The 13,307-nt window shown below is 36.8% G+C and overlaps 1 protein-coding gene across 3 annotated transcripts in view; it reads right to left on the bottom strand.

Annotated features, from left to right (window-relative positions):
* The window catches only part of PLCE1 (phospholipase C epsilon 1), a 133,567-nt gene that overhangs the window by 42,166 nt on the left and 78,094 nt on the right, over positions 1-13,307 (bottom strand). For all 3 annotated transcript variants that reach the window (XM_066323847.1, XM_066323846.1, XM_066323848.1), the window contains one exon: positions 4,137-4,453. In XM_066323847.1, coding sequence (XP_066179944.1) covers positions 4,137-4,453 — 317 coding nt within the window. The remainder of the gene's footprint in view (positions 1-4,136; positions 4,454-13,307) is intronic.

Raw genomic sequence — 13,307 nt, 5'->3', positions numbered from 1 at the left:
TAAAATCAAATGAATTGAGAAACATGAAAAATAACCTCCATCAGATATTATACGGTAATTATGGCAAGAGGGAGAAACTATATTTTGTTTAAAAGCAGAATTCTTAGTGTATCAGGATAGTCCAATTTCTCCCTTTAAAAGCAATAATTAAAAAACACTGGCAGTATGCAGCATTAGCACTAATAGCTGGCTGCAGTGAGTTCCTCTGCACTGCTAACTGTGCACAGACCTGTCAGTGCATATTGATGAATATCTGTGTATGTATTTATACAGAGTTCCATGTATAAAACAGAACTGGCATTTTTACATGGGTTTCACTGAGGTTTAATTATTAAAATTTTTTGGCTCTTTGTATAACATGCAAAATAACCTTCAGATGCATTTTAAAAATCTGAATATTTTAAATTGCATATCTTATGAACAGATGGTTTACTTTACATGCTTGTGTGAAATTATATAACCTTACAGAGAACATTTACCATTTTAAATCTGATTAAACACTATTCCAAACAAGGACTGGAAAGAGTTTGATATTTGTACAAACACAATCTTTTTAAAAGCATTATGCAAACCCATTTAGGCATTGCAAAAAAATGCTGAACTAAGAGACAGAGTGCAATATTTATTTACATTCCATTATTTCAGTAAAATGATATGTCTCTGTTTTGCTAGTGAGGTTTAAATTTGTATTTTGAATGAACAATGAAAAAACCTTACAAAATTTAACCATTAAAAATAAAACAAAGATCACTAAGTGTCTTAAGTAACCGTATTTTAATTAACTTTACTGATTTTTAGAATGATTTAGTGAGTGATGAACCCACTACAGTAGTAGGGCTGTGCTAACACTGTTCAAACCTTTTTAGCTTATTTTTTGACAACGATACGTTTCCAAAAAAAATCACCTTATTCATGTGACTTATTCTGCATTTTCAGTTCAGTAGTGGGACTATCTTCAGTCAGCTGTCTGAATGATCTTCCAGTCTGCTGCAACTTTCAATATAAGAACTCAATTGCTCTGTACATTTGTCTCAGTATGGAAAATTAAATGTTTCAGTTTCTTTCAAGTTTTATTGGTTTTATTTTACTTGAAGCTTAAGCCAGACAGATCAAGTTGCACGGGACTCTTTTCATGTTTATATAAAGCAATGATTGAAATGATTTTAAATGTTCACATAAACATAAATGTTTACAACATGTACATTGTGCTGGTGTGTCTGTGGTTGCTTTGCTGGTGACAGGCAGAAGAAGAGTGGTTGGGAGCCAGGCATAAAGGTGCAAGAGTCTGGGGGAGGGGGTAAAGAGACAGAAAAAGAAACAGAATCCCAGGAAGACCATGACATATGACACTGAGGAAGGAGCACATGTCACTCCACATAAAGAAGCAGGGTGAACTCATATCATACAAGAATCAAAGAAAAGAACTAAAAGAAGAAGAAAAGGCACAGTAGGCAACAAGGAGAGATGGCAAAAAAGTATGTTACAGTTGTTAGAGTCCTAAAACACACTTAGGTACCATTTTCCTAACTTTCCACCTGCCAGGGCTCTGCTAACTCTGCAGAATCTAAGCAGTTTCTTCCCACAGTTTTACATCCTTGAAAACTAAACTTATAGTCCGAGTTCTATCAGAGAAGAAAAATATATTACTACTACTATTAACAGTCTGAGAGACTTAGAGCCAATCGTTTTGTAAAGGTAGACATTGCTGTATTTCACTCGAATCCTCCCACATTAGCCACTAATTCAGAATCAGATTTCATTACAGTTAGTAACAGGAACTAATATCTGTCTTTAGCTTGGTCTACAACATCACTCTGACAAGACTCTAAGATCAAGTGGATATTATAAGCAGCAAATGAAGTATGAGCTATGTTTCACCGATGACTACGTGTTGTGCCCAAGGCTCCACTATCATGCAATCATATTTTTAATCAAACCTTAAAGACTTTATTTATAGCTGGTGATACTGAATGCATGTCACCCAAAATCTTCAGAATTGACTGTCATTTTACACAAGTATTATAAAGTGTTCCTCCTTAATACGTATTGTCAGAAAAAAATACTAAAAAGTATGCTGATTTATGAAAAATACTCTAAATAATATAATTGTTATTTAACAGAACAATGACATGGAATTGTTTTTCCCCATCATGTATCAGAAGCCTGTCATCCTAAAAGTAATTTTGGCTCCCACATTATAAATACACTTCAGTATTTCTATAGGCAATGCCAAAAAAATCAGCAAGTGCTCACTGAGTTTTGCCAACAAAATCATGACTCTCTGTACAAGAATTTTTTTTCCATTTATAAACAAAGGCATTTTGAGAGTTCACGCTTGTCATTGGCTATGGCAACTGATATACTCCACCATAAGATAAAGCATATAGCAAAACAGTGATCTATTACAAGCAGTACATATTCTACAATAACTCCATTTAAACATATAACATTTATGTTTTTAAAAAGTTATTCCAGATTACACTTCAAATAATCTATTGCACTAAATACCAAAGAATCTGCACTCTGAATATTTGGGACTGAATTCAAATTGTATAAAAAACTATCCTGTACCATTACCAAACAAGGAACACTAGCAAACAAAAACCGCAAAGTCAAACCTCTAAGACTAAAAGATAACACTGACTATTTTATCAAAAGGCAAGTTGAATGCTAAAATTGCCACTGGTATGGAGCAGACTCAGTCATTTCTGACAAGACTTCTTCAGGACCTGCTTGCTTTTCAGTCCTGTGACCCTTCAATGTCCGAACACAACCATGGTCAGTCTAATTTGCCCAGCTGATGACAACACTCCCTGGCGCTGTGCCTCACCCGGCTGTAGCACAGCTTGGCCAGTGCACCGGGTCTCCCCTGGCCTCAGCCCGGTGACCACTGCAGAGCAGCCCCACAGGAAGGAGGGCTCCAGCTGGGCCAGCACCTGCAGCCCTCTCCAGACACACCATCTTCTTGAGTACTGCTACCGCAGCTAATTTAAACTATTTTTAGGCTCTGTTTAAAGACTGAATAATGTAGCTGCAACTTTTATGTATTTTATGTTCCCATAATTGAATGAGGTGAGAGAAGCCAATATATTTACCCTATTTTAGTTCCTAAATCTCACTAACGTGGAAGAATAAGGAACGCTTTGAAACATGCTAAATATTCACTCACTGATTCTTCTTTGCCCAGCACACAGAAAGTTCACTGGGGGTTAGTTCATATTCTTCTATATTTACTTAATTTTATGCTGATTTTTTTCCTACCTGTATGTTTTTCATCTCACCCACCATAAGAATGCAGTGGACAGCAAATGAAAAAAGCATTAAATCAACTTTATCTTTACTTTATTCCACTTCTACGATTCTAGAAACTGCTAACTGCTAACATTGCATATAGTTCAACCCCCACCCCCCAACAAAAAAGAAGAAACAACTGTTACATATTTCTGCAGCTAAAACGTGAGGTTTTTATTTAGGTGGTCCAATTTTTATTTGGGTTGGGGTTTTGGGTGGATTTTTTTACCGGTTTCTCAATTTGTAATCAATTTTCTAGTAAACTCATCAGAAGACCACCTTCCTACAAACAAAATAAAATCTTACTAAAGAACATTTGGCTTTTAAAAATGTCATGCCAAGTGACACTTCTTTGTATAACAATTCTCAAGACACACACAGTGATTAAATAAATAAATAGTGCCGATTAGTGTAGTTATATTACAGAAAATTCTAGTTTATAATACATCTGTGCTGACTCCTAAGATCATGCTTAGTCTACAAAAATCCAAAACAAATAAATAGAACTCCAGTACCTAAACAAAATAATAAACTGACTGAAACTGTACCCCATACTGTCAGTATAAATACAAAGAATTAGAAGTCTGTAATTTTTTTCTTCATGTTTACTTTACAATGTGCAAGAAAAGGTTAGGCCACTGTTTCCGTACTTCACTGCGCAGATTGGTCACACAGCACCCATTAAATTCGGTGCAAGTTATTTAGCTAAAATCCCTGGTCATCTTAATTTATCCTTTAAAAATCTGTTGTTACAGCTAAATTCAGCTCTGAGAGATAAAGGAAATAACTAACCCAGACATTAGGTAACAACCTTTATGAAAAGCAATTTAAAAGTTTTGTTTTACCTCATTAAACCTCGTCACGAGATCTTCTACAGCATTATGTTCACCATTGGGAGAAGAAAGAATAGTAGCAGATATGGATGCCTTAATCGATGGCAGCTTGCTTTGACACTCAGCATTACCCAAATCCCTGGTTAGAAAGCAGAGGTAGTCGATGGGTAAGACTTTGCGGTAGAGCTCCTGCTCCTGCTCGGTCAGAATGCTGGCAACCTCCTCCGGGAACTGGATGAGGTGCTGCAGGTCGATCAGCTCCTTGCTGATACCGGCCACGCTGGAGGGAAGGACGCTGGAGCCAGCCATAGATGTACACGCCTGGCGTTCTAAAACAAAACAAATGAAAAGTTCAATAGGCTTTGCCTTTAACTCTTGGACTGTGCTGTGCAAAAGCAGGGCAACTTTTGGTTTTGTTACACTGTTCATTTACTCAGCAATACACCGTATTCTAAATACTTCTTTTCTATTTAAACAAGCTAATATGTTCTTTTACGTGGGGTTTTTCTGCGTATCTTTATATTTGGTGTTGACTAGATAGAGGGCAACTACAGTTAGGAGCTTGTAAGGCCACCCACCGAAGCACACTTGTTTCCAGAAACATCCAAACACCTTCTTCCAGCACTCGTGGCCTTGTCACGGCCTCAAATAAAAGGGTCATCTGGCAGAGTGCGCCTCTGCTTTGCCTCCGTGTAACAGCTACAGTGCAAAGAAGTTTGAGGCCTTGACTGAGGCACTGGGACCCTACTCCAACAAGAAATAATGTATGATAATTTAAAACCCATGTGGGTCAGCATTTTTCTTCATAATACACTTGCTATAAGATAAATTGTATCTGAGCTTGCTGTATCATGAAACCAAATGTCCAAAGCTACAAAACATTTTTCATTCCTCTCAGAAAATGCATATATTTAGGGGCATGCATGTTTTATCCATTAATACAAAACATTCATGGAAGTTTTACAATATCCCAGCAGTGATATCTCTTGAAAAATAAAACTTTTCCTAAGAAGGAAGAAGGCAAGCTTTCGAAGATCATGTGGGAAGCATGAAACATCAACACAATGATTCCAAAAGAGTGAGTGAGTCTTCTTACTAGATAAGTTTAGAATGGGTCCTCTGAACAATTTTTCAAGAATTACTTAAATGTAAAAACATTCACAGCCATATATTACATACTCTTCCTCATTTTCAGAAAAAGGAGTTTATTTTTTTGCACTGCTTCATGAAATATCTTCAGAGATTTTTTTCCACACATAATGGAAATACACCCTAGACCTATCTCTTACGCAATTTTTAAATATATATAAAAGTCTCATTTGATAAAGGGAGCAAATGTCCTTTCTTTTCTTGAAAAAAGAAAAAAACTAGCTCCTAATGACTGATTAAAATTCAGTCCCTTATAATAAACATAAAATACGCTGCATGAGTTTTCCACTTAGTCATTTTGTGCAAACTGTTATTAATCAGGGAGAAGTTAAAAAGACAGAAAATTGGCTTTTCTTAATATATTCTACTGAAAGTCGAATGATAAATTGCAGTAGCCCTAAATAAAGTCCTTGGGCTAGCAGAACCTATAGAGAAATGTTCAAATACAGAACAGACTTCTGAAAGAACAAATACAAATTGTTTATGTCTAGACTAGCAAGCAAAAAAAGTAAAGGGCTTAATTTGCAACAAGTAGTAACTTGGTTATATAGTGGGGAACACATGTAACCAGTGATAATGAAGAAGTGCTGCACAATATCTGTAGGTACTGAGAAATCTCTGTCATTGAAACACCCGCAGGAAAGACTGAGGGGGAAAAGCCAGTTTAGAACACCACTAATATGTCACTGCTGGTTTGGGCAACAAGTGGAGTAAAGTGAGCTTCTGGGCTCCCTTTCAGTCGTGTTTGCTTCAATTCTACATGAGATTTCAATTCTGTTTCCTGCTTCAATCTGCACAGAACTATTCTGAGAGGTTTCGTAATAAAAAGCACTAAAAGCTCATCTGGACTATTCTTGGCTTTGCAACAGAACACAAGCTTATATCAAAAGAAAAAACAAAGCAAAACACAATCTTCATTTTATATTAGAAGAATTATGTATTTACACGTTTTACATATATGGACTGAACTGTCACTGCCACAACCAGCATTATCTCAGTAAGAGGATGATATGGAAGGCATGACAAACCCATCAACACCTCTTCTCCCAAGAAGTCACAAAGCCACACTGATTCTGCATGCATGACAGCTCTTCCTACTCAAGACTGAGAAAGTACAGCCTGCACCAGCCTCCCCTGTGTCTCACCACTGAAACTGAGGGTGCTTGGTTGTGTCTATATTGTACATTTATTTTAGATCACAAATGGCCTTCTGAAGTCAATCTATCAAGTATCCTCACTTACTGTGCTTTAGTTTAGTCTTAGTGCAAAAAACCACAAGATCCTTTTCAGACAAAACTACACCAGAAGATGAACTCTCAGAAGGCAACTAACACATCCCAACTATTAAAAAGCTGTAAAACATCCAGTCTTTGGAACAAGCACCAAGGCCAGGAAAGGACAGTTGGCCCAGACAGCTCAGATCTCGGCAAGGCTGCAGGTGATCACGTACCACAGGAGACAGAGAGCAAGTACTATGGACAATGCAACGCCACAGAGATTCTGGTGCTTTGCAAATCCAACATTATTTGGTAAGTATAGTTGTAAACACATTACAGCTGCCAGTATGGCAGGAAAGGAAGATATCACTCTATAAGGACTGCCTACTGACTGATGAAAGAGAGATTACGTAAGATAAGCTGTTCTGCAACGCACTGCTTGCTGATGAGGTTTAAAGGTGCATTCCTAATAATTCACCTTCTTCATCGCAGTACCAGCTACACTATGCATAAAGAACTCAAATCTGGCAAAAGTTGACACTGAATTTGCAATAGGCTAGAGCACTCACTGATCATGATCCTTTGCGCATTGCCTTGCCTAAGTATAATCACCCTGCAGGCTCCACTTAATACAACCTCTCACATCTAAGAGCAAGGCTCAACACCACAAAGTGACCACAGCTAAGGCTGGCTCTAAAACATATCTCTATACTGCCAGAAACCACCAGGAATATGTATCTCATTAGAACTGGATTTCACTGGACTGACTGCCCATTGATTAAATCCAGCAGAAAGACAGTGCACAGATTTTGAATGCCCTCAACGAAACTACCTTTAAAGAAAGGCTCATCTTTCATAATGAAATCTTCACAACCCAGCTTCACTCTAAGAGAAAAATGAAGCTGTCAAAAAGAAAATCTTTTCATGGAAGCTAAGCCAAGATGATTCAAGAGCACCCACTAATATTGCTGGATTTGGAAGAAGATTGAAAATAAATAAAACACTTCCTGATTCAAAGCACTGAATTTCAAACTAGCATTTCTCAATTCTTCATTAAACTGGAAGAACTTTATGTAAATTCTCCTTGTAATGTGAGAGTCCATGGAACAGGCTGCTGCAGCAAAAATGCAGCTGATATCCAAGGAGAGGAACACAGGCTAAACAGAAATGTGAAGGCACAGAGCTCATGGCCAAAGTATGGCTATAAATACTGAAGTAGAAATAACTTATTTAAGTCAGTAGAATAACTTCTTTCTGTTGACTTTTCCTACACCCATAAATATTTAATTCTTCCATAATTCACATCTTTGCAAGTCCTGGTTGTTGGCATAATTTACTTCTCCAGATACAGATATTTTATCTTTCCTCATTCCAGTCTCCTGTGTTTTATCACAGAAAATCCAGGACCTTCATTCTCAACTTCACCACCTTCTATGATTTACACTCTGCATGAAAGTCTATTCATTTTTCTGTCTCTTTGACTGTATTAAAATAGGTTTTTTCCTAGACTATCTTTTTGTCCTTTTGTATGTGTATGCTTCAGACTTCTACCATTTTTCACTCCAGGAACAGATCTGTTTCTGTTATAAAACCCCTTATCCAGTCTCAAACACAAATCTCCAGGTTTGTGTTGTCAGTTTATGTTCTTCAGGAAACAGATAGTATCTTTCTGCACTTCAAAGAATGGCCAGGTCCTTGCAGAATGGAACTGCTTTCAGACCAAAAATCACAGTAAGTTTTTTACAGTTAAGGCAAGATACAGTCCTCACTAAAATTAGCTGCTGCTGCAGTAAAAATGGATTTTTGTGTTCTACCACATGAAGCAAATGCTAAAAACACTACAAGAAGATGAGGACCCAGACTATTCATTTGCCAGTTGCCTAAAGCCGAAATCGGTAGCTTTGCTTATCCTACTGATAAAGAGCTGAAGCAAATAATCTTTAACATAGCAGGTATTGCTTTTATCTTTTATTAATCAAACAAGATAACCTCTGCTTAGCTTTAACAAAGAACTCGTGGACTGACTTAATCATTACTGATACCCATGGGAACAAAGACGTCTCTTCTTCTCTAACAAAAGAATAATCTTTTTAAGAATGGGTAAAAAGTACAGAATGCCAGGGAATTTTTTTTTAAACAAATGCAATCTCAAGAGAGTGAGCCTGCCTAGAATATGAAAACCTACTTTCAACGAAGTTTGATGAACTGAAAGATTCAATAACTGGATTTCTGTCTTACTTTTATTTCTTGGTACTTTTCTTTCTACACTTACTCTGATTTAAAAAAAGGATTCTCTCTCTACATTCAAAAACACTTTTAAAGCAGTAAAGTGAAAATTATAATCACTAACAACATGCTCACTCTCTAGAACACTACTGGCAAAGATCTTGTGATTAGGACAAAATGTGTTCTAAAGCAAAAGATGGACTTCAACAGCTATAAGAATAAAATTATTCAATCTATTATAACATCTTTTAACTTAGATTGTTTTTCGATAAAAGACTTTGTTTCCATGACATTATACTAAAGTAACTGAAAGTACAGAAAAATCTTAGAGGATTATTTTTCTCTGCTGGTATTAAAATGCGTGCAATAAATGGATTATAATAGAAGCCTTTATGTTACAGATATACTCCAAACTCTTCATAGTCTTTAAGAGAACATATGGATTATGTGTACAGTGAGAAAATAAAAACTGACCACAGAAAAAAAAATTAAGAAATAGCTACAGAGGAACAGCTGTCAATGTATAAAATGTGGAACTGTTCTGTTCAAAAAAGAGGAAAAATACAATAAAATCTCCCCCAAGCAGAAGACACCTATGAAATATATGTGGCAGTTTAATTGAAGACCAGCTTCCAGTACAGATTAGCATAACTGGGATAGCTTAGTTTTGCTGTCCCTTGGATGCAACATATCTTGGTATCGTAATAATCAAGCCAACAAGCTTTTGTTAATTTCCTGTTTCTCTTCTACCTAATTAAAAATATCTCTCTCTCCCTTAATGAACATGAATTCACTGTTATCAAGTTTGACTGCAAACAACTCACTCCAGTATTAAAGAGCCTGATGTTTAACTTAGTGGGGAGCTTGACAGAGATGAGGATCAAGTTCAAGTTTAATTTCAGTGTAGAAACCACTGAAATCAATAGATCCGTTTCATCTTCAAATTTGCTTATGTGTCAAGTAATCGAAGAATGAAAAGACACACAGGTTCCCTCTCCACAGACCTAAATCTAGTAATAGGGGCTACCTCTTAAAATTGCCTATCAGCACCCATTGGAAATTATTATTAGCAGGGGAGCTCTGATCTACAGGGTACTTGCACTAAATAAAACAGGAGTGCATTATGACCTAAGCATCAGCAAGCAGAAGACATAGAGATAATGTGAAGAAGATAAACAAGGGTCTGTAGAAAAAATTATTTCTTTTATTAGACAAAGTAAGATTACTGATACACTCTGAGGGCACAGGATCCTTTACAGATTTGGAATAGAAACAGCAAACTCCATAGCTAGTTCAAGAATGCCTAATTTAATTCAATCATAGTAATACCATAGTAAGACTTTGGAGAAGGCAATCTTCTCTTGGGGAGCAGCAGCAAGTTACCACACTGGGCCAACTAAAAAAAGCAATAGTTTCTATAGAACAAAGAGAAAAGGAAAAATGTAGAAATCACCTGTAGAAAAGAATTTTGCTGGAAATAGAATATTCTGAAACTGTAACACACAGATATTTTTACTGAGGATGAGATTTTATTGTTGAACAGATTTATGAAACCAGCTCCAGAGAGGATTTTTTAAAAAGGCAACTAGCATGTTGAAGTAGAACTGATTTAAATTACATTATATACCACAAAATCCTGACTAGTGGAATTCAGCAAAAAGAAAGATAAGGAGTGATCGTAACAACAGTCACTTACTCCTAAAACCACTTCTTGCTTTAAGAACTGGCAAAGAGCTCAGTTTGAAAACCAGACTCTGAACACACTTTCTAAGTTTTGCAATTACAGCATCAATCACATGTAATTCCCCCCCCCCAAAAAAAAGTGAAAGTACTGTATAGTTAGAGATACAATCTGCCTATATAATTTCTGACTTGAAACAAACTTAAGTTGTCTAAAAAGGTGACATAATTATTAGAACAGTTAAGATGCATATGCATGGGAAAGAATATTTTTTCTTTAACCACAGAAGTTCAGTAAACATTTTCACAGGGTAATGTCTATGCACAACAAAACATTCATTTAGATTGTAAAGTTGATTTAAAGATGAACAGAATGAAGTATTTACTAATATATTAACTTTGAGTTAATAATTACATAGCAGTCCTTACATTTTTCAGAAGTTCCTACCCATAAGTATGACCTTGAAAACCTACTTAAACTCTGTTTAAGGCTGGATTAGAAGACCTTGGTTCTAAGCTAGATTTACTGATATTAGCTCAGTTGGCTGGAGCATGTGCTAATAACATCAAAGTCATGTGTTCAATTCCTGTATGGGCCGTTCACTTAAGACCTGGACTCAATGATCCTTCCGGGTCCCTTCCAACTCAGAGTATCCTGTGAAATATGAGCACTGACATAATACATAAAAGGAATTCAAAGCACCACCATGATTTCACCACACCTGAACTGCCTTGTCTGTCTCCCATCATCCCTAGTGCACAGCTACACTGCCCTGTGTAATTACATCCACACTGCTACTCAGATTTCTGGAAGTGCGTCCAAGGGCTTTTACCACTCCACTAGCCTGAGTCATTCATGGAAATATTTTGCAGCGCACAAGAGAACTTGGCTGCTTGTCTCTGAATTACCATATACTGTCAACACATTTAACCAACCATTTCCTCTCTGTATGCAGGTTGGCTGGTACTGGCTACAGCTGATAAAAACAATCATAGACCTGTCCATAATAAATACGGGTTTTCTTCTGGCTGTAAACTCCCAAGAAAAAAGATGCAATGAATAGCCCTGTAACATGAATTTTGGCTTGGCAAATCAGAAGATCTCAGAACAAAATTTATCCAATTTGCTGCTGATTTTCCAATTCCTTTCCATTTTCAGGGCAGCTAGCAAAGAGCTGAGGCTGCAATCCTCATGCAGAAAATTACAACTAGCAGTGGCTCCAGAATATCGGTATAAGACTCAACGTGGATTTTGTGTGTTAACCCCAGGCATTCTGCACCTCAAATAACAGGCCTTGAAGGCAGTGCTGAAACAAATGACCGTGAGGCTAACAGGGTAGTAAATGGCAGCTACAAAAAGCACCCTGTGTTACACAGGGTTTGGCTGAACATAGACATACTTACAAGTATTATGGAGAGATGAATCAGCAGTGCTGCCAGAAGTCTGAACAGATCCACCATCTACACGTTTAGCCAGAAAGCAGCTTTATTGCTCCCAGCCTACATGTATGGCAATGGGCCACCTGCAACCTGCTATTTTTGGGGACCTTCACCTACTGCTGTAACTCATGAAACTATATCCTGATTTCAGAACACCTGCCAGAAGAAGGTTTAATTATAACTTGGTAGATAGACTGTGAATGTCTGGTTGACTGGTTGAAAATCAGCTCTCAAAAGCTGTTTGATACTAACATGCCGTCTGTCTTGCTGTGGCATGCTGCAGCACGCACTGTGCAAGACCAGACACAAGATTTCATGGCTTCAGAGGCAACTATCACCAGGATCACTGGGTGAAGAGATTCTGGGCCATAATGATTGATCTTCCAAACCTACACCTTTATATCACAGTGTAACAGATAAGTGAAGAGGCTGTAAAGAGGTTAATACAATACCACAACACTTGCTGTTTAAGTGTTTTCGGTTTTCATTATTTTCCTGCAATGAAATGCCACCTAGTGAATCCTCTTCTCTGCAAAACTCCTGAATGATTTCAGAAATATTCTGCTTTCACATACATTTCATAAATCTTTCTCCTAAAGGCTGTCACAATGGTAGACTAGTAGGATTTTGAGTGATACACCAGCAGGAGGGTTCTCTGTGCAGCATCTGTATTCAAGACCTTTTAAGATCTGGATATAAATACAGCATAGCATATGGAATGTTAAGTTCAAATGCTAAATAAATGTACAAGTAAATGGCCAGATAAATTCCAGCCCATAAGAACAAAATGGTCAAAAGGGAGGATTTATGAGTTTACTTTGGAAGAAAAGAGGTTGTAGAAAAAGAACTGTAAAATTATCACTGGAAAATGAACTTGTTACTGCTTGAGTTAAAGCAGAACTCAAGGTTTAACCTCACCTCCCAAAACTGATACAAAGCATGTCCAAAATCAAAGCAGAAGTTGCAGTTCAAAACTAAATTAAAATGCATACAACTTTGAGTTAATGCTGCAATGGAAAAATATCCAGTGATTAGACAAAGTGCAAGAATCTCAAGTCAGGTTCCAATATTTGAGTATTCTGACCAAGACAGTAAAAATTAATCTTATTTCTATTTTTTCCATTTATGCAAGGCAGACGCTTTTCAAATTTAAGAATGAAAGATCTATGTTATAAATCAGTATGGGAGAAAATGCGAACAGAAATGTAATTTGAGACTATACAAACTGCCTCTATACAAACAAACAGAGACTATACAAACAGCAGTATTCATAATGCAAATAACTGTAAAACTACAACAACAGGTATTTTCAGTGTTTCAGACCCTCAACCTTGAGGCATTCCTTTCTAGTCTGACGGCATTGGACTTTGACATCAGCAATCCCACATTTAATTAATGATCTGTTGAAGTGTGCAACTTGCTGCACAGCTTTCAAAAATTATCAAAAGCACAAATTAAAACTCATTTCTAG

This window comes from Sylvia atricapilla, chromosome 8 (assembly GCF_009819655.1).
Source record: "Sylvia atricapilla isolate bSylAtr1 chromosome 8, bSylAtr1.pri, whole genome shotgun sequence".
NCBI lineage: Eukaryota > Metazoa > Chordata > Aves > Passeriformes > Sylviidae > Sylvia > Sylvia atricapilla.
The sequence above is the reverse complement of the archived record's forward strand: the minus strand, read 5'-3'. Positions and strand labels throughout refer to the sequence as shown.